Below are 25,424 nucleotides of genomic sequence, written 5' to 3'. Positions count from 1 at the left end.
GTAAAACAACATTAGACAGTTGATATTTTTAATTCTTGTCACATCTTTGCTTGAAAATCTATTGATCTTTAAAGAGAGAGCTTTTTTTGACACTCAAAAGGGCTGTGAGGTTCCACTACCCTTTGACTTTGATAAAGTTGATAAAAGCTCTTTATGGTAGCAGAATCACATGGATAACACAATGGTTTAGGATAATTGTACCTAGATACTCAGCAAACTCCCCCTCTACCTAAAGAACTGTCCTAAAGAGTTGGGAGAATGTTTGATCCAATGAGACAGTTGTTGACAGTGGAGGCAGTGTGGCCGAGTGGTTAGAGTGTCGGACTCGTAATCTGCCGCTCCCGGGTTCGAGTCCCACCCTGACCACTGGATTTGTTTCACAGTGGCCCCGAGTTCAGATCTTTGGCCACCCTTGTAAATAGCCAACTGGTTTGCCTCCGGCCAGTTGGGGTTCTTAATGATGTTCTTAATGATATTATGTTCAATTTAGACCATTTGTTTCATTTGTTTGCAAGGACCACAATGGAAACTACTGGTTCACCAGTAATTGTGTAATCCTATAAAAAGACTTTTTTTGTTGTTGTTGTTGCCTTTATGCCATCTAGACAGTGAAGCCTTAATACCAAATGTTTCTTTAATAACCCTGTTGAGTACACATGGAAACTATAGACTCTTGGTAATATGAAGAACTTCATAAAATTAAAAAATGCTTGGATTTTAAAACTGAATTTCTTTTATAAAACTGGCTCGTACCATACCTAAACTTACAACAGACATAAAACACCTTGACCCAATGATATTTCTTCTGATGATCAAGCCAATTTTTATCTACTGTAAAGGATTATTTTATGATGAGAAGTTTGAAGTTTGTTATGTGACATCCCTTGGAACAAAAAGAGGTGGGTGTGGAAGGGAAGGAATGAACTTTGTTTTCAGATCAGCTGCCATGCTGGCAATTTCTTCATCCTCGTTTTCAAACAACTTGATGGCATGAGTGAATGTAAGAGAACCTAAAGAAAAATTAAAATTAATGAACCATTCAGTTGACTTATTTTAAATTGTATTCTGAGTAATATCAAATCAAACAGTCATTGTTTGATTTCTTTTCTAGCATAAAATGCGTAGAAATACCATAGTTCTTAAAGAAGCAAATTAATTGTAGCAAAGTTGATTTTTGCATCTCTGTTAATTGTGGTAAGTGACACTCAAAATGAAAGTAACTCACTGCTCTGAGAACTCACCATTAGTTTGAACCGATGGGACAGACCATCCAATTTAAAGGTGAACTGACCTTTTTTCTAGAAGTTCTCTACACTTTAATTAGCACTTCCTGTAGATTAGTGCTTAAGATTCAGGATTGACTGACCTGGCCGGCAGTTTCTTTTTATGGATGATCCAGTGAATGCCATTTCTGGCAACCAGGAGGTAAGGGTGAAAAAGACTAAGTGGTGAAAGGGTAACAGGAGAAAGTGCATTTTTTCCTTTCCCATTTCTCTGCTATCTCCCATTTCCCAGGATGTCAAAACAAAGTTACCTTGATCTCCATCATCAGAGAAGCCATGACACTTTATCACCTCTTTTTGAATTTCTGCAGCAAATGGCAGTCGTTCTTGAAGGAGCTTTACCAAATCACTACCAGCCTCTTGTTCAATTTCTTGTATTTTAGCTTTGTTTTGTGGCTTGTCAAATGCTTCTAAAATTTCTTTCATGGCAGCTGAATCACATGGATAACACAAAGGTTTAGAATAATGATACCTAGATACACACCAGACTTCCCCCTCTACCCAAGGAACAGTCCTTGAGATGTAGGAGTATTGGTCGAAATAGTGGGAGTGTTATGTTACCGATTATTATCCAACTGTGCTTCGTAGAGTACAAATAAGACGCGAGACGAATACAAATATCACGCCATAATTGTACGCGATATTTGTACTCGTTGTTTGTATTTTGACTCGCCCTACGGGCTCGCAAAAATACGGCACAACTCGTAAAAATACTCAGCGATACTACACAACAAAACTAATAAGATACACTTATTTCATCTGGGTAAAAGAGGAAGCCAGAACCTCAATCTCTAGCAGGAAGTGGTACTCGTTATGACGAAGACTGAGACGAAAACGTGGATTCTTATTAAGTAAATAATTTCGGAAAAAAAAACTTCCCCACGATGAGTAAAGTTGTGATACTAAATGCTAAGCATAGCTGATCCTTGCACTTAAACACTAAAGCTTTATATCCCAGCATATACAAAGCCCTCAGTCTCTACCTGTTTCCTTCTTGCTCAACTTCGCTTGGTTTTGGAAAGTCCCACCTTGATTATTTAAACCTAGCCCTCAAATCGGACAAAATTAAAACATCCTGACACCATTTCTGAACGTTTCTGATCATTATGGAAAGTATTTTACACAGTTAACTGGGACGTAAACAAGCAACAAACAAAAGCTGATCAGAGGTCATCTGGAGCAACACATCTCATTTACAGCTCTGAAAGATTGTGCTGATGCAAACAAAACGTCGTGTTATGAATGTATCACCTTTAACTTGTTCCACTGTCACGTTTGACAACCGATTTTGAGCCATCGTCAGCGAAACTCCCACTTGAAGTAAGTTCCTTGGGCGTTTAATAAGGAGTGATCACCCAAAGTAGCCTATCGGTTTCCTTCATTACGTCACTTCCGGTATGGAAACCTATAAAGTGCGCGGTGCCTCAACTTTAAGATTGTATCGAACAGTGAGCCATGGCAAGTAGGTCAGTAAGCCTCTCTCATAATTAATAGCAATTCTTATTTACGGCAGTGGACTTGCTTTATAATTTTCAATTTTTTTCGCTCGTGTTTCAGCTCGCAGACCATAAAATGTTCTCATCATCCCGAGGCACCCTTGATAGAAGATTATCGAGCAGGAGACATGATTTGCTCCGAATGCGGTCTTGTTGTCGGAGATCGGTGAGCTTATATAATATGATAAAAATCAATTAATATCTATAAAAGTCAATTAATATCTATATTTTTGTCACTCTCTATGAAATTTATAGATTCCTTTTTACTTCCTTCATTTCTCAAAGCGATTGAGTGATTGATAGAACCTTTGCTGTTGATGTTGAATAAACAGAAACATGTCTACTCGTGAGGATCTTATCAGATCAGTTTGAGAAAAGACTCATACTTCGAAATCTGTTCCTTCGTTTCGTTGCTATCTTCTGCTTTCATATGTATCTTGTTACATAACTAGAAAATATTTTAAAACTTCCTCCAAGTTATACGGCGTTTTTGTTGAAACTGAAGAAAGTTCTGCCAGGGGGTTAATATCGAATCAAGTAAATTTCCAGTGTAGAAGCATATGACCTGGTGTTATGCTGACGTCATCTACCATAGAAGGAAGTTACAGAAAATTAAAATAAGAAAGGGACGTGCTTGGATTGATTCCACTCTTATATTGGAATATTGTTTTTCAAAGCAGTAGAAGCTGGTGCCTCTTTATCACATCTTATTGGATCTTAAGAATATACTCTCATTTTTTTTCTGTCATTTCATCAAAGCATGCCATCAACTCAGACCTTGATGATTCTGTGCAGAATAGTTTCTCCTGGTCAGTTGATTTACAACTCAGAAAAATTTTGTAATTTCTCATTTAAATGCAGTATGACTTTAGAAACAAAAATCTTTCATTATTTTATTGTAGATTTTTTCAATTCTTAATTTGATTCTGATAACCATGAAAGTGAAGCACAGTTGCTAGATAATCACCTGGATCTTCCTGATTATTAACAATTATCTCTCAAACTTTGTGGTTTTACAAGAGACCAGTGCTGTACCTATAACAAAGGGATGTATACATTACAAAAATAATTTAAATTTGATCTCTATATTTGGTTTTATTTTCTTCTTTTATGTAGAGTGGTAGATGTTGGCTCAGAGTGGCGAACGTTCAGTAACGAGAAGGCCACTAGTGATCCTTCTCGTGTTGGAGCAGCACAGGTAAGATATTTTTTCTTTTTAAATCACAAAACAATGATGGTGCAATGATTTGTGAGTGGCATATTATTTTATTACTATTTCTATATTTGTTGTCTGGGTGCTTAAGACAGTTTTAGAGGTTTCAATAAGAGGTGGCAGCTGACAAAATTTATTGTTCAAGACAAGAAAAATAAATAAATGAAATAAATGAGAGTAAAAGTCAAACCTCAAGCATTAGAAGCCAAGTAGAGCAAAACCAAAGTAATACTGCATAGATTTTGATACTAAATTGACAATTGATTTTATTCACTGTATGTCTCTATTTAGAATCCATTATTAGGTGGTGGAGACCTCTCAACAATAATTGAAAGAGTCCCAGTGGGAAACAGTGAAACAGATGGATACTCTAAATATCACAATCGAGGCGGAGTGAGTTGCACTGATAGGAGTGTAGCCGGCCTATAGGCCCATAGGCCTGGGCCTACCATTCATTTTCCACCTGCTTGACTTTTTTTAATATGACTCTTGCTAATGTTGAAACGAAATTGGGATTTCTTATGGGATCAGGCATACAACAAGTCGAAAAGCTGGCTATGTCCCTCTCTCAGGGTTCGTATGTGTCTTGAAAACCCTTGAAAACCCTTGAATTTCAGGAGGCCGATTTCAAGGCCTTGAAAGTACTTGAATTTTGTTTTGGGTCCTTGAAAGTCCTTGATTTTTTATTGAAGAACATTGAAAAATATCTGCTTTTGTTTTGCACCATCAGTAAACCCAAAACATAGATGTTAACAGAAACATTTTTCTTGGTTTTGAGGTAAAATTGTCATTACAAAAATTCCTTGAAATTTCTAAGTAGGGTCTTGGAAAGTCCTTGAAAAGTCCTTGAATCTTTAGCCTGAAAAAGTGTACAAACCCTGCTCTCTGAAATTACAAGGAAAAGTGAATTTTCACTCACAATACCTTCTTTAAGGTTCAGCTAAACAGTTAAGGGCAGTTGAAGCACAATGATATGTCTACCATGTTCTTTTAATCCTTTTTTTTTTTGTTTTGTTTTGTTTCTTTCTTCTGTTTTTTTTTTTTAATTCAGTTGACTGGTTCGGACAGAAGTCTCATGAATGCTTTTAGAGAAATTGGAGTAATGGCTGACAGGATAAATCTTCCCAGGAAAATAGTGGTAAGCCATGTTAAACAAGTGAATCACAGCCATGTATTTTAGGTTTAGGCACTGACAGTTTACTAGTGGTCCAAAAGTAAGTTCCAGGAGTATGGAAAATTATTCTTTCCTAAGTTGTCTGGTTATAAAACAGCAGCACAATGGTGTTGGTACAATGACAGGAAATGATATGTGGATGGAAAGAGCAATCTTTTCTTTCCCTCTTCTTAATTGCCACACTCCTTTTTTCCCTTGTTTAATTTTTCACTTAATACATGAAACAGGATTCGCATCACCAATGAATCAAGATGGTGGGTTGGAAGGGGTTCAATGAGGGATATGACTTCCCCATTTTCTTGAAAAGTGGTCATTTATCATACTAAACATACCTGTGGGTGTGGCAAATGCCAGTCAGAAGTCAATGTTTGACCCACATATTGAAAGTAAACTCCCAAACTTGTGTGATTTGTAGGTTTTGATCATTATGCAAAGTGGCTTTTGTAGAGAGGTTTATCTTTGTCTCGTAGCTGTATGAAACGGTTTCATTCATAACTCACAATTGAAGAAACTGATTTATTGCTGATTTCTCTTGCTACTAAGGATCGGGCCAATCAGTTGTTTAAACAAGTTCATGAACAAAAAAGTTTAAAAGGAAGGAGTAATGATGCCATTGCTTCTGCTTGTTTGTACATTGCTTGTCGACAAGAGGGTGTTCCTCGGACATTTAAAGGTAACCACAATCATCTGTATGTATCGGGCAGTATTTTCTTCCTGCACTATCAATACAATCCCAAGCAAAAAATTCATGAGGTGTAAAGTATTACCTTAGGGATATTGATTGCTTTAACAATTTATTGTCAGAATTAAATGTATAGAACTTTAACAGGATTTCGTTTCCTAGTGATAGCAGTCTAAATAAAAAAGAATTTTTGTTAACTTTCCAAATGTAAAGTACTGATTCATTAGTGTCTCCACAAAAATTGCTCATCAGATCCATCAACAGTTGTTCATCTGTAATCGCCTATTTGTATTCCACAGAAATTTGCGCTATCAGCAAAATTTCAAAAAAGGAAATTGGCCGTTGTTTCAAACTGATACTAAAGGCCCTGGAGACAAGTGTGGACCTCATAACAACAGCAGATTTCATGGTAAGTTGAAACACCCAGAAAGAGTCCTCTTTCTTCCTTCCATAAGCTTTTTTTCGGCTTCAAATATCAAGTTTTGCTTTCCGTGTCGTGCACTTTTCGCCGAGGAAAAGAAAAACGTTCTTGTGACCCTGGACAGTCTGGACTTCCAGGGGATAAGAAAGGAGGGCGAGGTCCCAGTGAATGGAAATATGTCTGAATCACTCCACCTTCAGCGAACACTGCCTCTCCTATCCAAGGCCGTGTTTTTTTTACTCATAACCCTGACCTAGGAAAAGGAAAAAATGTTTGGTAAAAACTGCTTTAGGGAAAAATTATTTAACGAACGTTGACTTACCTACCTAAAGAAACTGGGTTCTTCTCAGGATTTCCTAGCCTTTTTACCTTACGCGCCTTCTGTTATCCCCGTTTTCCCGTTTTGCGAGAAATGTGTAAGACTAGACACGTGTTGACAGAGCAGCGTTACAGTTATCCTATCAAGACTTCTCTTCCTTTTCTCTCTCTTTCTCATACTTGAATGCGAAAGGCCTCCTCTCCGTTAAGTGCAAGCTCACTGATCAGCCAATCAGCGTGCTCCTTCTGTCTATACTCACACAACCAATCACTCGTTGCACGTCTTTAGGAAATTAACTTTTCTCGGCTTGTGATCTTTTTTAGTCGAGGTTTTGTTCCAATCTTGGTCTTCCACCCGACGTACAAAAGGCTGCTACACATATCGCACGGAAGGCGGTTGACTTAGATCTAGTGCCGGGGTGAGTTTTTTACCTCATTTAGTATCACTGACTCAACGTTCGTTTATGATACAGATTGATGTTGGTAGGGAAAAATGTAATCTATTTGCGCAGAATTATTTACTATGCTGTATAAGTCTTAACGAGTGACAGAAGAGAGTATCGTAATGGGAAGTGAATTTACAAGATAATTTGTAGGGCTGGAAGGCTAAGGCTAGTTGAGGTCGGGTTGAATTCAACGATCTTCCTTTTCTTTGTGGTTTGCTGAGAATGGCTATATAAGAAGTGATACAGTCTGCACGGTTCAACCAGGTTTTACTCGTCAATTTTCTCTTTTATTTTTAGAAAACCCTGAAATGGTAACGGCACCGTTACTTTTTTCTTTTACCGATTATTTTTATCTTCTTTTATTTCCCGTTAGTCGAAGTCCCATTTCGGTGGCGGCTGCTGCAATTTACATGGCGTCTCAAGCATCGAAGGAAAAGAGATCACAGAAAGGTTTAAATGCTCAATTTGTTCTTAATACCTTTTTATGACATCTTTCTGGATTAAGCTGCACGAAAGTGTGACGAAATTTAAGGGTAATCTGCTATCTGCAAGCATCTTAAATACAGAGGAGTGACATGAACTTCACGGAGAAAACCAAGGGCGAAGTAGAGGGAAAGAACGTACCTCAAGGAACCAATCAGAATTCAAAGTAAATATACATAACCAGTGGCAAAAGCGCGGGAAAATGTCGCTAGTGGACCGAGTTGTCCAGGTCTTGTGCATGGTTGATCAAGGGAGAAGTGCGAGTTTTCTAGATCGGTGACAAAGACATCCATTCGAAAATTCTTCTAACATGCAATGTCGGTTGTTAGTCATTTGATTCGCGCTAAATGTAAGTGACAAAGGCATTGGCTCAGACATGATGGCGATTACAAAACATGACTAAGTTTGTGGTTTTTTTTTTAGAAATCGGCGACATCGCTGGTGTAGCAGACGTTACAATTCGTCAATCGTACAGACTTATCTATCTACGTGCAGCAGAACTTTTTCCAAGTGATTTCCAGTTTGCTACTCCTGTGGACAAACTTCCGAACCTTTGATCTTTGAGACCTCTTTCCTCCATTTTCGATGTTTATATTTTATTTATTTTAAGCAGTAATTCTCTGGAGTGTTAAAGAAACACACATTTTGTAAAATTTTGTCCATTCCTCTCTTGAAAAGTTCAATAAATCAACTGAAAAAATAGCTCGTAAGAAATGACTGGGTATTGTACGTAGCGGTTGCTTTAGGTTACTAAAAGTAGCCTCAGGCAAGGCTTGTTAAAACCTGAGCGATAGTTTCAGTAAAGGAAGTACTTGTTGCCAAAGAAAATGGCGAAAAATTTCGCCTGTTCTCGCATAATTTGTTTTAGTAATTGATAGAGAATCAGTTTCAGCGTCAACTATATATGTATGTTTACGAGTACTGAGTTTCGACTAAACTAATAAAAAATTTCGAAGTTTTAGAATCGAATGGGGTCAGCACCAAATAAATTTGTTCGTTTAGTTAGCTATACTTGGAATTTGTAAACTTTTCACATTTTTGTTCATGCTCGTAAGGCTGTTTTGGATGATCCGCTTTGAAATTGAAAATGAGAACCCGTTTTGCATTGTACAAATAAACAGGGTCTATAGACGATAATCAATATTCGCAGAGATGTCTTTTGTATTTACTTTTTAGATATATTATAAATTTTAAAATACATTCCAAGTAAAACTTGTGGAAAATAGATGTAGTGCTCTTGTAGGGTAGGGTATAAATACCTTCGTTTTCCCTGGAAGTACAGTCAAACCTCTATTATGAGCACTCGCCTTCACGAAATGACCATTTTTTTTTTTTTTTTGGAATTTTTTTTATTTTCTTGGCATTTTACAAAACATTACTCTACTTACAGTACACTACAGGACTCAGTTACAGTACGTTGCTTACAATATAATAATAATAATATAGATCAATTTCTATAGCGCATTTCCATGTAAATGCTCTAATGCGCTTTACAACACTGTGCGGGGGACTTTTCCAGACTGCCGGCGGCAGTTTACAATTAATAAAGGAGAAATTTTTACAGATGCCCCCTCCCCCCCTTCCCAGTAAACAGGCCAGACCACATCACAGTAATTACATCACAGACATTACATCACAGTAATCTCGTGATGTGGGTTCTTTAACGTCCCTTGCCGAAATTAACTAATTGATAGGTGCAGGAGACGGGATCTCCGGCTTTACGTCCTATCCGAGAAGACGAAGCAATGTGAGTGAAGCGTCTTGCTTAAGGACACAACGTCAAGCCCCAGCCAGGACTTGAACCCGGGCCATCTGACCTAGAGTCCAGCGCACTGACCACTGGACTACTCACGCCTCACGAACAATAGTTTACTGAGAACACACCACAAACAAAGTATAGTTTACAATAAACTTGATTACGGCAGATGACTTACTATCAATTACTTCCACTATGTACACGATACTCTATGTCACGTTTACGGATACGAACTCCAATCTCTTTTACTTATGTAACTCTTCCGTTTTTAGCACAAAGACACTAAGAAACTTTCAATGACTTTGTATTAAGTGTATTAGCGCGCTTTGTTTGATTTCTATTCCGTGGCTAGCGAATATCCGCTCGAAGCTAGCTACACAAAGCACTGTTCACTTCTATTTCCCCTACGTCAAAGTGTAAGATCTAAATTCGCCTTCTATTAGCAAGTAGTTCAGTTGCGAGGAGTCATTGTAGCGAAAGCATTTCGGAGCCGAACGGAGTTTAGGAGTTTCTACCCCGGAGTCAAGATCCGATGTAAGTTACGCTTGTAATATTCCTCATTTTTATCCTTTCTAGTTTCGTAGTCTTTCGGTTTTCCTTATATCGAACCTTCATGTATCCGTTCTATAGTTTTTACCGCCTGTGCTGTACAAAGACTGCCAGCTTAGTGAATAAAGAGTTTGATGCTGCTACTTGTCTAAAGTTCATCACTGTGGTTATACTGGCGAACTCCGATACACAACACCACGTGTCTGCGGCATCGGGAACGCGACACTCTACATTTACATTACGTAACGACATATTACACTCCTTTCAATATGTTACATAAATTACTTACAGTACCTTAATAAATGACCATATGACCTCTTATAGAGATTGACCAGTAAACAGAGGTTGGCTAAAGTTCAAGTGCATAACGAGGTAAAGGGAGTCAAAATACAAAACTGAATTGGCAACACAACTTTCATCTTATTGCTAACAGCTAAAATAAACATTTTAAGACATGAATTGAGGGTCGTACAAAGAAAACTGATCGGAGAAATAATGATTTAAAAATATTTACGTATCCTACGATTCCAATAGGCGTGTCAGGTTCTTTTGTGATTGAGTGGAATGGGAATCTGTTCGTGTGTTTTGGACATGTATAGTGGAATGGTCTGTAATTATTTTATTGACTCTTTGAATTGAGAAAAAGACAGTATATGGGCAAAAAACTGGTACGAAAATGAGTGAGTTGTAAGGTGCCTGTGGAAACAAGAATATCATGCACCCGATTCACCTGTTGAGAACACGAAAATGAATCTGCTATTCGAGTAGTTCTCTTTCAAAGAAAATCTTGAGGTTTTCACGAACTGAAAGAAAAATTTACGGGTCACATGTATTTCAGGAGCTAATCACGCCTCACTCACGAATTTGCCACCCTTGTCTAACTTGTCCACGGTTCACATGCAGTACAAAGTGTAAAGAAACATTGTTCCGGCGTGAATGGGAACATACTCGTCAGCAATCTCCAAAGTCTTTTCCATAACCCGTATATACTCCTACACAGTAAAAGAAGTTAGTTATCGGTTGAATAGTTCACAGACCTCTGCACATCTACATCTACAACTATTTTAATTTAATTTAATAATAAGTTCTTTTCTAGCGCATTAAAATTGAAAATTTCAATAAAAATCCTATACGTGCAATATAATACTCTTCAACGCTATTACACATCATCTTGGTTTCTAGTAGAAGCCCCAAGAATCAACGATTTTTATCAAGAGAAAAGGGATGATCATATGCTATAACTGTGGTCGGTAAACTGTAACTGTGTAGCTGCGGTGATTATCAGTTTTTAAAGAGTGTGGACTGAGATTTTGAGGTTGATGGTGCTTGACTTCCTAGAGATTATTGTGTCGTTAATTTTTTTAGGCGCACAACTTCATCCCAGACAGATGGTGCTTGCAACCAATACGGAAAACTCTAAGTAGTAGGAAATCCTTCCAACTTATTTTCTTTCTTTTTCCTACTCACTTACGCTATTCGCACAACCTCCCAATGGTCACTCTCGTGCGCAGATGCAGAACCCAGGCCTTTACAGGACAACTGGAGCATCGAAACAGCCGAGTACTATCTACTATGCCTTCTTCGCCACTATCTGACCCGCCTCGTTTCATTATGTTTCTCTACAAATCGAAATTGCTTTCGTTTACAGGGATGGAGAGTTAGATGGTGCTCTCATCGTCGAACATTCGTCATTTCATTCATCCTTGACTGGCTGACATCATTAACTTCGCTTGCTACCAATGGTATGCAACACTCGTTAGGTCATAGTAATATTCTGAATTCAATCTGTTAGCTGTTAACCACTAATTGAGGACACTTTCCAAAATTCTAAGGCAAGATTTCAGTGTAACCTCATACTTCATCATCTTATAGTTATTTAGTAAGAGAAAACGATGGTAAAAATTACAGTTGACCCTTGATACAACTGCCTTGTTTTGGTAAAGTGTACGTGGTGTTACCCGCCAATCTTTCCGTGCCCCGCGTCACATTTTCTAAATGTAATGGTTCCTCGGTTTTTAATTGGGATCTTACGAAAAAGTCTGTCACGTTCTTGACAAGGTATTAGTCAAAATTTTGGCACCTCAGTGAACAGTTATGTGCTTTTATAGTAAGATCAAGGTGGAAGACCACCATAGACCACTTTCATAAATGGCTGCCGTATAAGTACTCTTTTGTTTAGATTTAAATTAGCCCTTCTGGCCTCGCTTGAGATAATGTATTCCTTTGAATTTTGTACTGGAGAACGAGGCCAGTAGGGCTAATTTAAATTTAAACAAAAGAATATTAATCCGGCAGCCATTTATGAAATTGGTTTATAGTTAATTAGAAGGAAAGAGGAAAGTAAACATCGTCGCGAGGACTAATCTAATGATAAGGACTGCTGACACAATCAAATGGCTTTACTGTCCTACAAACAAATACCTACTGGTCCCACAGAGAACTTATGACCCAAAGAGGTCATAAAGGTTGCTAAGGTCAAATTCAGTTGTGATGACAAGTATTCAACCTGTCTTTAGTAACATCATTGCTGATTGTTATCCAAATTCACAAGCCTACACTGAGCATTTGTAGCACAGCTACTGAGAACAAAATACTTTTTGGACCCAGCATATGACAATTTAAATCAAATGCAACCATACAACAGTCTCCATGAATGCAATGATGGCATCAGTCAATATGGTCAGCTGAGAAGGCAGATACTCAAAAGATTGGGTATCCTATTTTCCTTTCCATATATGGTGTCCAGAGCGAGTGCTTTTATTATTTTATCCGGAGATACTGCTTGGTATATATCTTGATGAATTTTTGTGTGACACTCCTTCAGACAACTTCTCCAATTTCCCATCCCAAGCCTCTAATGACTCTGCTAGTCTGTGCTCCACATGCCAGCTACACAAGGTACTTCATATAAAATCACTGTGATTACATGGGTTCCCTTAACAGCAGATTATACAAGCAAGACAAGTTTCCTTAATTAATGTTGAATATACAAAATGTTCATTTTTTTTTTACATTTATTGAAGTACAAAATTATGTGCTGATAAATATCAAACATAGTTTATATTATGTAGAATGAGTATAAGGGCCATTCTGCACTGGCAAAAAAAATTGTTTACTGAGACAAATTTTCTGTCAGCACCAACATTTTACAAGTGCAGATGTTTTGTTAGGACTTGACAAATTTTGGGGAATGTGGACAAATCCTCAAATGTACGGCTGACAAAATTTGCCTTGGATAAAAACTGGACAAAATTCATTATATGAACAAAACCATGATAAACTTGTTGATTGTTTGTCATAAGAGCCACGACAAGTGTGTAATTGAACTGTAATCAGTTTAATAGGAAGGCAATAGTTGTCAATTTGTTGCAAACTTGGAGATGCTTAAACTTCAAAACAACAAAGGATGAATCCTGGAAATTGAAGTTGGATTCCATATGCTGCTCATTGGAATTTGTCCTTTGGTTTTGTCAGGACAATTTTAGTTTTGTCTTCTAGTGTGGAAAGGCCCTAAATGAGATAATTTTGGTAAATATAAGGATTTGTACTAGATAATACCAGTAAGTTTGGATATTATTTAACTATGAAATTACATACACCCATGGGCACCCTTCTATTGTAACACAACAACAGTTAATTGCAGAGCAACAGAATATTACAACATCAATCTATAACAAATTTAAAATTCCAGTATCTTCCAGCATTTTACAGCCTTGGGGTCCAGCTGATCTTTTTCCTCATGGGTCTACTGTGTATTTAGCACTCAGTTAGACCTTACAACTGCATGGTCAATTTGCACACATTTAAGCTCTCCAGATGTGATTGTTTTGAGTGAAGAGAGTTTGAAAGAAATTATTTGATGAATGATCCATAGGACAGGAATATGATTGAAGGTGAGGTAGCTGTGAAATTTCCTAGTGAGTAATAAGCTTGTCTGACTTGTCCAATCCCATGTTTGTCAACATGTTATGACTATTGGATAATCACAGGATTTCATTACATTTTACTACATTCACTTAAGATTTTCTCATGCTTGTTACAGAATGCAAATTAAAGAATAGAAGTACCAGCTATCAAGAATCCAATGTTGCTTTATTCAATATCTTCTTATGTTGTTGTTTCAACTTGAATATCTATAAATACTAGCATAAGTAGGAGTAGAAGTAGTTTGAAACTAAAAACAGAGAAAGAAGTTAACTAACATAAACAAGTTACAAACATGAAAAAATGATACAAATAAAGGGAAACAGCAAACATACTTACATTGATAATGCTTGATATTAAATCTGCAGCGGTGAATGACTGGAATACTTTTAAAACAGAGAACTGTGACAAGTGTGACTGTGGATAAACTGACTTTAAAAAGGGATTATGCAAAGAAGAAACTGGCTTTAAATACAAAAGAACAGTGAAATAATGTGGGGTATTAGAAACATGGAAAAAACTTTTAACTGGCAAAGAAAATGCTAACAAAAAAACACTAACAAGGAGGTATGAAAAAATAAAGGATGAAAGAAATGAATAGGAGTTATGCAAAAAATAATTAGTAAGCACTTAGATCTTATATTGTGGTTCAAGTTTTTCCCTCTTTATAACATTTTCGATTCCTTTTTTTAAATTTTATTCTAATCGAAGCTATCTTATAATTGGCAAAAAGTAAAATCCTGAAAAAGTCCTAACCACAACGTTATCACTGATCAACTATAGTATACAAATACTTATACTAAAATTTGTCCTCAAAAATTGTTTCTTAGAGGTTCCCCTAGACTTTTTACATGAAGTGTGATCAGGTGCTCTTTTTTCTTGGTGAATCATGATTTAAATTTTTTTGATTTGTGAATTGTGATTTAAGATTCTAAAATCTTTTCATGTTTATGTGAAAAAAATTTTATTTAAACAAACCATGAATGAAGAGCTGAATTGGAAGTGATTTGTAAACCATTTAGTTAAGCGTGATGTGATTTTGCAGAGTCAAACTTGGAAGATTAACAGCTTTGTAAACAGGTCAGATAGAGTAAAGTATTGATTTGTGAATTTGAAACACAACTGTCTTGAATTTCATGTGAATGTGAAATAGTTTTGGATGTTATTTTTGCGTGATAAGGCCAAGTATTTTAATGTGACTAAGTTTTAAAAAAAGGTCTAGGGAACCCTCTTTTTAGTCTTCCATCTCCCGTTACCTTTGATGTCCCACTCTCCTGTTTATGTACTATTTCCATGCTTTTTTTTTCTTTTTTATCATTGTGGACTAATGTTAACCCACCACTATCTTTCCTGTACTTAAACAGAGTCTTCTTAGTAAATACAAAAATGTGAAGTTTTTCTATTTGTGATGGGTTTCCTGTTAATGAATTATGTTGATACAACAAGTCGTCAATCTGTGTACCATTTAGCAGTAGGCTTAGATTGTATTTTTTTTGAAGGTACTATCTTTCTGTGTTGATTTAAATAAAAGCACTTAGAGTAGGGAGATGTTATCTTGTTGTAAGTGGTTTCCTTCCCTCAATATGTTGTCTATATCATTTTCTGAAATATGAAAAAAATATATTAAGATTTATTATAAGATCAGATATAAAGTAAATTTGTCCTATTTTTCTGACATTTTTAGCTTTCCCTAAATGTAGGTTTTTTTTTAAAAAAAAAAAATCTTTGACAGTAACTACCACTGCAGATCTGAGTCTGTCAGAGTGGCCACTATCTTTACTTTGATGTCAATGCAAAAAACAGCACAGGATTTGTTGTCATAAAAAAATCACGACTTTGTCTTGATATTGCTGCAAATAATGCTCATTTCAAAACTCTGGTCCGAATAGTTTTGAATCTTGGTATAAATTGTTCAAGTTTTATTTAGAAACTGTAGATTGCATTCCCTAATTCTCAGTTGGGATCTTGCCTAATCCACCAAACTTCTGATGTAAATTGTCATTTTAAGGACAGGTAATGGTTTAATAATTATCCTGAAGTAAGCTATAATCTTACCAACAAAGAATTTTTTGAGCTCGTTTATGACATCAAAGCGTTTGATGTTTGCCAGGGCTCCCAGGAAAAACTTCATGGTAAGGTCTGGTTCCCTAGCAACAATGTGTTTCATCAATAGTTTTGTAGGGCTTGGTGGGCCTTCTTCCCTTAGACTGTTTAACTCTAGTCTATTCATCCCCAGCTTGCAACCAAACTGCATCCAAGCTCTTTCCTCAATGTCTAAAAGAGCTGTCAATTTTCCCACAACATCTAGCTCATCCAGTAAGGTCTTAATGGTACTACTTGGATCTACAGTTAAAGCAAATATCAATTATAATTATTCATGGTAGATCACAAATGTGGATCTTCAAGAATGCACTTAAGGAAATTTCCTTTTTCTAGTAAACCCCCACTCCAATATAACCAATGAACTGAATTTTTTCTTAACAGTTAGGTTTGTACGTATGATGCACGATCCTTGCAGTAGATAGCGCTATTTAAGCAATAGTGAAAAGCAGACCTGAAAAAAATCAGGCCTGTACGGGACTCGAACCACTGACCTCTGCGATACTAGTGCAGCGCTCTACCAATTGAGCCAACAAGCCAACTGGGAGCAAGCCGTTAAGTTGATTCGAAATATGAAGTCAGGATTTATCACTTTCACGGGTTTATTACGAATCAACTTAACGGCCTGCTCCCAGTTGGCTTGTTAGCTCAAATGGTAGAGCGCTGCACTAGTATCGCAGAGGTCAGTGGTTTGAGTCCCGTACAGGCCTGATTTTTTTCAGGTCTGATTTTGGCTATTGCTTAAATAGCGCTATCTACTGCGAGGATCGTGCATCATACGTATCTAATACCGCAGTTCAAAAATATATGAACTTCATATATTTCGAATCATTGTATTTGAGTTAGGTTTGTGTTTATTCAGTAAGCTATTGCTTAATGACAGAAAATTAAGTTAGAATGACAATTTTTCTAACATTTCTCTTACTTGTAGCTCATATAAAAAATACTACACTTGTCAGACTGAGAAACTTAAAGAGTCTCCTTAAATTTGACCAACAGGCAGGTTGGTTATACAACTACATGTAATCCTTCACTTATCCAGTGTGTGTTACTGTCACTCAAGATGAAGTCTTTCTAGGAACAGCGTCTTATTTCCAGCATGTACGTTGGTATACTATCTGCTCTGCTTTTTGAACTCTGAGCAATCACCTCCATTTTTTAAACTGAATTGTAATGTGACCAGGCTCACAATTGTGCATGACATTGCAATATTTTTTGTTGTAATTTTAGAATTACATCTTCAGAAACTATTTCCTATGATAATCAAATTATCATACACACAGGATTTGCATCATAAATTTCCTTTAAGTTGCACCATCACACCTAACTATTACCTATGATAATCAAATTATCACACACACAGGATTTGCATCATAAATTTCCTTTAAGTTGCACCATCACACTTAACTATTTCCTATGATAACCAAATCATCCAAAACACAGGATTTGCTGCTAAATTTCCTTTAGAATGATTGCACCTAACTTCCAAAATTTTAAAGAATTTCCTGCTATTTTTCGATTCCTCATAAAAGAAGTACAGTTAGTTTAACTCAGTAGCTCAGAGTGTCAAGACCAGCACTTACAAGCCCAGAACCTCTTGGTCACAAAAAAGTAACTCCAGTACGTGTAACCTCAAGTTAGTGCCCTATTTTACTGAGGATTTGGTATGTCACATTTGACCTATTATTGTATGTCTTACAGTTTGAGTTCAAGAATAATATGGTTCATGTGTACTTATCTCAATCCAATTGTTTAGTCTTTGCTTGAATCCTTATATTAGTTGATTCATGTTCAAAATGTGTCAAGATTGCATTCAGCTTTCAGAACATTGCATTTATCTGTATACTTGACTTAAAGTTCATTGGTGAAATCAGATATTTCACTACAGTCTTCATTGTTTAGTTCATCAGTAATGACAGATGTTGTCCTATCACAGAAAGAGATTTTGCCAGTCTTCCTAGTTTTTAAGTCAAAGGGAAAATAATATAGAATTGTGATTGAAATTAATCTTATCTAATGTTATGTTGTTTTGAGCTATTGTTTTATCAGTATTGACTTGTTTTCAGTCATTTCATGTATAATTCGAAGAATAGCCCACCATTCAATAGTTCTATGTTTGGTTAATAGGATTAAGTCTTTTAAATGTCACACAATGATTACTGTTCTGTCATGCAATGCTTTAAAATTGTCGTGTTAGTGCCTTGCTATTGTATGACAATGGATTGTATTTTTTACTAATTGTTTTATTTCATTATTTTGAATTATTGATTTGCTATTTGTCATTTATTATTTCTTTTAGCTTGCAATCACCCTTTCTTTTAATCAGTATTACTTCTTTTGTACTTTCCTGTATAAATAAATTTTATTGTGGCTCCAAGTCTGTCTCGTTGTTCAAATAACAACATCAGAACCTGCCTCGGTCACAGTAAGCACCTCACGATGTCAATATACCATAACTGTTTTGAGTTTTCTCAGACTTTTTTCTCCAGTATTGTTAGCAGAGGAGATTCATACTGTTTTAAATAGAACCTAAGGCAAGTGCTTAACCAAAAGTGATTGACCAAAAAAACCCTGAAAAATAGAAGAAGGAATTAAATGAATTAGCTGTCTTATCAAATGTTGAATCTTACTTCCTTCCTTCACATAAGATATAGAGTGAGAATTATGTTTAGATTTCGTTCTTAAATTACCTAGTAAATCATTCAGCACATTGCCTATGCCTGGTATCCACTTTTCCAATTCTTTCAGAACCATTTGCATTTCTGTTAATGGAAGCTGTGGCCTCAGTGTCTCGATCTTTTCTAAGATTGCCTGGCTAGGGCTAAATTCAGAGGGATCCTTAAAGCTTTTGAGTCTTTCACCATTGATACCTATCTTCAGACCTAAGTGATACCAGTGACTGACAGAACGCATGTCATCGAGGTTTAAACAAACATTCCACAGTGTTTCAGGATGTTTATCGCAAAGGTCATTCACATTGGCATCATCTGGAAAACAATTGTGAAAATAATTACAAAGAATCCCCATTTTAGCATAAAATGGTTTATATCAGGAGAGGACAAGAAGAGTTGTAACAGCTCTGGTTTCAGTCCCTCGTGTACAAAAATAAGCACACCAAAACATATGGGTGAATTTAAAAAGTACAGTACATGGTCATTGTGCGTCAAGGGTGCAAGAAATTATGTTGTTCATACCAAGCAAATCCTGATTGTTTGCCAGCTCATCGTGAACATCTTTTCTTGAAATTTCCAGGAGGTATTGTTTCAGGATTCCAACTGTAACTGACTTCCCAGATTGGCACAAGTATTCAAACATAGCTTCACTTGGGCTCAGATGAGCAAAGCTCCCACACTGCTTTTTTACTTTAACGTCTACTTTACATTGGTCTGCAAGATGCTCCCAACGTTGTGCGAAGAGTGGAGCACCTCTGAACTTTGGATAGATTGATCTATCCAAATAGAGGGAGAGCACATCCATGATGAGTTCTTTTCTGACGATTAATTTTTCCACGTATGAACCTGAAGATGACGTTTAGAAAGAATTAAGGGTATTCCTACCTTGAATTCAACAAAAACAAGACAAAACAAAACAAAACAAAAATACCCCGAAAGGACATGTTGTTACTGTTTTAACATGTTACAGGGACATTTGAGTTGGTATAGTCCTGCTAACTTCAAATCTGTTTTTCTGAAATATGCTTTTAATTCAAACAGAGTTAATTATTTTTATCAAATGAATGTATTATACTGATGAAAGTCCATTGAAAGATCTTTAGAAAATCTTGATGTCTTTTGAGTCTCACTTTGTGAGATTGCTCAAGAGCTCCTAAAAAGTCTGGAGAGATGGCAATGAATGTCATAAGTTGAATTACATAATTATAGAAAGTGTTTCAATCACTGTTTGATCCAGCAGTTATTGTTTACATGAGATGATAAACAATTATTGGATGAGGTTTTTGTGATATCCGGAATAAGCAAGGTCGAGGTAAGTGTTATCAGCCAAAACTGAAGGCTGAGGCTGATAATTCTAACCGAGACCTTGCTTATTCTAGATATCACAAAAACCTCATCCAATAATTGTTTTATTATACATTGTTTTAAGAAAATGATGCCAAATGCATTATTGCAGCGAACACAGTTTATTTCCGAACACTTAAAAATGTACAACTGTGTGGTAAACAAATTTTCACTTGGGCTGATTCCTTTTTGTCGTGTGGCTCCTGGATATTTTCCTCTTTAAGGAATTCGTAGAACAGTTCCTTCCCCACTTTTGTCGATCTTTTAGTATTTTCCGAATCTTTATCTTCAAGTAATTTCTCAATTTCTTGCTGGGTCGATGAAGCAAATCGAGAAGCCATTCTTACTTTGCGGTCCGTGAACTCGACATTTCTCCATCGGAAATCATGCATTGCACACGCAACCTACAGATTATTCACTAATCTGTAGGTATAGATTAGTGAATAATCTGTAGGTTGCGCTGTTTCCCAGAACATAACTCTGCCCAGAATTAACCGTGAGCATTTAGCCAATGAGAAGACAGATGGTGACTACAATGTAAAATAATTAGATTAATCAGCCAATAAACTTTGCTTGTTGTCATAGCTTGAGTTTCACATCAGATTTACCATGATCATAGCAATATTCAGAGTCATGCAGCTCAAAACTTTGTTACATTGGAATGTGATATTTATGCACGGAGTAAAGCATTTTTTAAATAAAAACTTTTGTGTTAATGGTGAAAATCAATTGAAAGAACTTGAGTAGGGCCAGTGCTTTTTTTTTAGTTATTTGTGTCAGATTGCTCTAAAATTTTCTGAAAAGGCTACGTCTGGCTTACTTACACACCCACTATAGTTACTGGCTTTTTAGATGCCAGTAACCACAAAGGGGATTTTTTAGCATGTGTGTTTTTATCCATGTCTGATAGTCTCCTTTGCAGCCATTCTTTGGGTTCATAATGTGATGTATAACCCTTGTGGGAGCGTCCTAAAGAATAGCTGCAAAATAGACTACATGTCGGAATGTTTCTCAGCAATTGAAAATTACCTGCATTGACATGTTCCTTCCCTTTGGAGACCTCATCAGGTCGCATTGGTGCAATTCTATCCATCCTATGTTGGGAATTGCTTTGTCTTTCTCGAAGAGTTGGTTTGTGCTCAGGGGAGGTGGGATCTGCAACTGTCTTGGGATAAGGAGAATCTAGATTGCAGACAACAAGAATGTAGTGCAGTCACTAACATATTAATATCACCAGACCAAGTCTTAAATTGAATAAAAAGGAAGAACTAACAGAATTACCTCTGGATATGAAATGAACTTTTTCAGGCCAATCGTTAAATTCCCTTTTTCCAAAGCTTATGTTCGTCATGGTACTTCAAACAATGATTGTTTCAAATTTATAGATATAGGGAGGTAATTAAGACAGCTTTCCTTGTCGCGCACTTTTCGCCGAAGAAAAAAAAAAACCTTGTGAGCCTGGACAGACTAGACTTCCAGGGGATAATAAAGGAAGGCGAGGTCCCAGTGAAATGAAATATGCCAGAGCCACCCTACCCTCAGCGACCACTGCCTCTCCTATCAAAGGCCATGTGTTAACCCTCTTACCCCACCCCTAAGAGTTACCTCCTATCAAAGGCCATGTGTTTTATACTCATAACCCTGACCTGGGAAATGGAAGAAAATAATGTCTGGTAAAAACTGCCTCAGGGCAAAATTATTTAACGAACGTTGACTCACCTACCCGATGAAACTGGCAGGGTTCTCAGTTAGGATTTCCTAGCCTTCTTTTTAGTTTACGCGCCTTCTCTTATCCCCGTTTTCCCGCTTTTTGAAAAATGTGTGAGACTGAAGACGTATTGACAGAGCAGCGTTACAGTTATCCTGTGAAAACATCTCTTCCTTTTATCTCTCTCATCCTAGAATGAGAAAGACCTCCACTCCGTTAAGTGCGAGCTCACTGATCAGCCAGTCAGCGTGCTCCTGTTTACACTCACATAAAAATCATTAAACAATCAATCGTTACACGTCTACAGTAAATTAACTTTTCTCGGCTTATGATCTTTTTAGTCGAGGTTTTGTTCCAATCTTGGTCTTCCACCTCACGTACAAAAGGCTGCCACACATCGCACGGAAGGCGGTTGACTTAGATCTGGTGCCGGGTAAGTTTTTTTAGTTCATTCAGTATCATTAACTCAACGTTCGTTTATGATACTGGTGTTGGTGGAAAAAAATGTAAGGTATTTGCGCAGAATTATTTACTATGCGGTATGTCTTTGCGAGTGACAGAAGAGAGTATCGTAATGGGAAATGAATTCACAAGATAATTTTTAGGGTTGGAAGGTTAAGGTTAATCGAGTTCGGGTTGAATTCAACCGACGATCTTCCTTTTCTTTGTGGTTTGCTGAGAATGGCTATATAAGAAGTGATACGGTCTGCACAGTTAAACCAGGTTTTATTCGTTAATTTACTCTTTTATTTTTAGAAAACCCTAAAATGGTTATGGGATCGTAATTTTTTTCTTTTACCAATTATTTTAATGTTCTTTTATTTCTCGTTAGTCGAAGTCCCATTTCAGTTGCGGCTGCTGCAATTTACATGGCGTCTCAAGCATCGGACGAAAAGAGGTCACAGAAAGGTTTAAATGCTTTACTTAATCTTATTACACGACTCGGGCAGTCAGAGGGCCAATAACTAAAATCAACCAATCAAAATGCTCTATTGCCGGTCAATATTCTCTCAGTATTGGACCGGGCACTGTCCCGAATGGTCCCGAATGATACCGCACTTGTTTCCCTTTGAACTTCAGTCGTATAATAAATCTCTTATTAACTAAGCTTGCTCGGGACCGTACTGGAAGAATATCGGCCCGAGGTCTTGACAGTACGGACCGAGCGTAGCGAGGTCCGTACAAAAAAGACCGCGGGCCGACATTCTCCCAGTACGGCCCTCGCGGTTTGTTAATAAGATATGTTTAACACCTTTTTATCAAATCTTTATGGACTAAGCTGAAATGAAAATTTAAACGAAATTTTAGGGGTAACCTGCCATCTTCAAGCATCTTAAATGCTGAGGAGTGACATTTATTTCGCGGATGAAACGCCTTTTGATTGGATGTCATTAACCAAATTGACATCAAAGGCCAATCAGCGGGAAGAAAGCTATCGCAAAGAACTAATCAGAACTCAAAGTAAATACACGTAACCAGCGGCAAAAGCGCGGGAAAATGTCGTTAGTGACCAAGTCGTCCAGGTTTCCCGCATGGTTTATCAAGGGAGTAGTGTGAGTTTCTAGATCAGTTACAAATAATAGTTAAGTAGAACCAGTGACAAAGACACTTATCGGAATTCTTCTAACATGCAATGTCGGTTGTTGGCTATTTCATTCGCACCAAAAGAAAGTAAAGGTGGCAAACCTGTTGAAATCAGTGCAGCTTCTCTGGCATCCTCCAACACGATATATTGGCACTGACATGGCTGCGATTAGTCGACATGACAATATTTGTGTTTTCTTTGTAGAAATTGGCGACATCGCTGGCGTAGCAGACGTTACAATTCGTCAATCGTACAGACTTATCTATCTTCGTGCAGCATAACTTTTTCCGAGTGACTTCCAGTTTACTACTCCCGTGGACAAACTTCCGAACCTTTGATCTTTGTAGCCACTTCCCTTCGTTTTTGATGTTTAGATGTTATTTATTTGTGCAATAATTCTTTGGATTGTAAACGAAACACATATTTGTAAAATTTTGTCCATTCCATTGTTCAAGAAGTTCAGTAAATCAACTAAAAATAAAACATTTTTACTAGTAAGAAATGACTCGGTATTGAACGTAGCAGTTGCTTTGGCTTACAAAAAGAAGCCATGGGCAAGGCTCGTTAAGACCTGAGCGATACTTCAGGAAAGGAAGTACGTAAATTACTAAGGAAAACGGCGATAAATTTCGCTTATTCTTGTAGACTTCATTCCAGTAATTGATAAAGACTCAGTTTTAGTGTTAACTATAGAGTTATGCCCCATTCACACCAGAAAACTTGTTTAGTTAAACCAGGTTTAACTGAATAAAAATCAGAAGCAGAGAACTGAAAAACTAAAATTTCCACAAGATTCAAGCAATTGCTAAATTGTATTTTCAATGTGCCACATTTGAAGTCAACCAAATATCGATTTGAGCAGCTTCTATGGAGCTGTTGTGTTAAACCATGTTTAACAAAACAGCTTTAAAGCATGTTTAGGCTTTGGTGTGAATGGGGATTAGATTCACGAGTATTTTTATGAGTTCAGAGTTTCGACTGGACTAATTAAAATTTTCGAGCTACTAGAATTAAATGCGATTAACGTCAAATAAATTTGTTCGTTTAGTTTAACGATACTTCGAATGTGTAAACTTTGCAAATTTTTTTTGATCCTTAAGATGTTTTCGATGATCTGCTTTGAAATTGAGAACCCGTTTTGCATTAGTGTACAGTTAAGATCGACAATCAATAATCAACTAGCGCAGTTTTGTGTTGTGGAGGGTCTTAATAAAGACTATAAATAATAAAGGTCATTTGAAACCTGGTTTAAACGAATGTAGTTCATTAGTAGGGTGGGGTACGAATATATCCGTGCTTTTTGGAAGTAGTGCATTCCTAAAGTAAAAGTATCAGACTCAGTTAATTACAACCTAATTTCCGTACTCTAATGCATCAATCAATTCGAAGCTTTAACACCCCACTTCCCTGAGCATTTTAAGATTGGTTTGTTCAAATCCCCCTCCCCGGCCAAAATTGTCTTCAAATACTCTCTATAAGCGGCCGGAAAGGTGATACACGCGTATTCCATTCGACACTTCCATGTCAAATTCCCCACCCCATCCAGGCAAGGTTCAAATTCCCCAAATTCCCGAACGACAGTCAAACGGATGTTGAAGCTTCGATTCGATCGGTGCATAATGACCTCATTCCTTCATTTCCCAGTTTTATCCCTCCTTTGTGGTTTCGATCATCTGCTCATAAGTTGCCAATTTGAGTCTGATACTTTTACTTTAGGAATGCACTACTTCCAAAAAGTACGGATATAATGAGGTCATTATGCACCGATCGAATCGAAGCTTCAACATCCGTTTGACTGTCGTTCGGGAATTTGGGGAATTTGAACCTTGCCTGGATGGGGTGGGGAATTTGACATGGAAGTGTCGAATGGAATACGCGTGTATCACCTTTCCGGCCGCTTATAGAGAGTATTTGAAGACAATTTTGGCCGGGGAGGGGGATTTGAACAAACCAATCTTAAAATGCTCAGGGAAGTGGGGTGTTAAAGCTTCGAATTGATTGATGCATTAGAGTACGGAAATTAGGTTGTAATTAACTGATGAGTACCGGATGAGAAGGAAACTGTTTAATAGATGTAAGTTTGTAAGGGTCAGCGCTGGAAAACGAGAGACCACGAGAATGAGATAAGTTGGTGCGAATATTGAAGGAAATTAATTCATAAATATCTTCCTTTGTTTGCGTTTTTAATGCATCTAAATTGATCCGGTGATAAAGAAACTGAAGCTTCCATTTGACGCGCAATTTTCATCTGCATGTGTCACGAAAAGCGA

At 37.0% G+C, this 25,424-nt stretch overlaps 3 protein-coding genes and 1 long non-coding RNA gene across 10 annotated transcripts; 2 read left to right on the top strand and 2 right to left on the bottom strand.

Moving 5' to 3' along the window:
- Window positions 1–616: 616 nt before the first annotated feature.
- LOC111324536 (protein C10) lies at window positions 617–2,687 on the bottom strand. Of its 2 annotated transcripts, none has more exons than XM_022928123.2 (3): window positions 2,535–2,687; window positions 1,535–1,714; window positions 617–1,010 (listed from the first exon to the last, which is right to left on the bottom strand). In XM_022928123.2, exons 1-3 carry the CDS (start codon window positions 2,578–2,580, stop codon window positions 871–873), a joined length of 366 nt encoding a protein of 121 aa, XP_022783858.1. In that variant the 5' UTR covers window positions 2,581–2,687; the 3' UTR covers window positions 617–870. The 2 variants fall into 2 exon arrangements, with proteins under 2 accessions (XP_022783858.1, XP_022783859.1); XM_022928124.2 differs by lacking the exon at window positions 2,535–2,687 and adding an exon at window positions 2,267–2,500.
- Window positions 2,683–24,401, top strand: LOC111324535 (transcription initiation factor IIB). 3 transcript variants are annotated; one of them, XM_088757085.1, is made up of 10 exons: window positions 2,683–2,749; window positions 2,841–2,945; window positions 3,896–3,977; window positions 4,284–4,385; window positions 5,044–5,130; window positions 5,710–5,839; window positions 6,148–6,257; window positions 6,912–7,006; window positions 22,402–22,467; window positions 23,359–24,401. In XM_088757085.1, exons 1-10 carry the CDS (start codon window positions 2,739–2,741, stop codon window positions 23,447–23,449), a joined length of 879 nt encoding a protein of 292 aa, XP_088613211.1. In that variant the 5' UTR covers window positions 2,683–2,738; the 3' UTR covers window positions 23,450–24,401. The 3 variants fall into 3 exon arrangements, with proteins under 3 accessions (XP_088613211.1, XP_088613212.1, XP_022783856.1); XM_088757086.1 differs by having other exon boundaries at window positions 22,402–22,478; XM_022928121.2 differs by lacking the exons at window positions 22,402–22,467; window positions 23,359–24,401 and adding exons at window positions 7,407–7,483; window positions 7,940–8,741 and having other exon boundaries at window positions 2,690–2,749.
- LOC148733387 (uncharacterized) lies at window positions 11,302–15,309 on the top strand. 2 transcript variants are annotated; one of them, XR_016000043.1, is made up of 3 exons: window positions 11,302–11,563; window positions 12,646–12,719; window positions 13,513–15,309. It is a non-coding gene; the product is annotated as an uncharacterized LOC148733387 (long non-coding RNA). The 2 variants fall into 2 exon arrangements; XR_016000044.1 differs by lacking the exon at window positions 12,646–12,719.
- On the bottom strand, window positions 12,200–21,271 carry LOC111324516 (uncharacterized). Of its 3 annotated transcripts, XR_002694267.2 has the most exons (6): window positions 20,891–21,271; window positions 19,040–19,363; window positions 18,536–18,832; window positions 15,801–16,088; window positions 14,085–15,347; window positions 12,200–13,331 (listed from the first exon to the last, which is right to left on the bottom strand). XR_002694267.2 is itself a non-coding variant. In XM_022928093.2 (5 exons), the coding sequence occupies exons 1-5, from the start codon at window positions 20,952–20,954 to the stop codon at window positions 15,280–15,282; spliced, it is 1,041 nt and encodes a 346-aa protein (XP_022783828.2). In that variant the 5' UTR covers window positions 20,955–21,271; the 3' UTR covers window positions 13,893–15,279. The 3 variants fall into 3 exon arrangements, 2 of the variants coding, with proteins under 2 accessions (XP_022783828.2, XP_088613208.1); XM_022928093.2 differs by lacking the exon at window positions 12,200–13,331 and having other exon boundaries at window positions 13,893–15,347; XM_088757082.1 differs by lacking the exon at window positions 12,200–13,331 and having other exon boundaries at window positions 13,893–15,347; window positions 19,040–20,391; window positions 20,891–21,270.
- Window positions 24,402–25,424: the final 1,023 nt, after the last annotated feature.

This window comes from Stylophora pistillata, chromosome 4 (genome assembly GCF_964205215.1).
Source record: "Stylophora pistillata chromosome 4, jaStyPist1.2, whole genome shotgun sequence".
Classification (NCBI taxonomy): domain Eukaryota; kingdom Metazoa; phylum Cnidaria; class Anthozoa; order Scleractinia; family Pocilloporidae; genus Stylophora; species Stylophora pistillata.
Note: the sequence above shows the minus strand (reverse complement) of the source record. Positions and strands in the feature narration are given on the sequence as shown.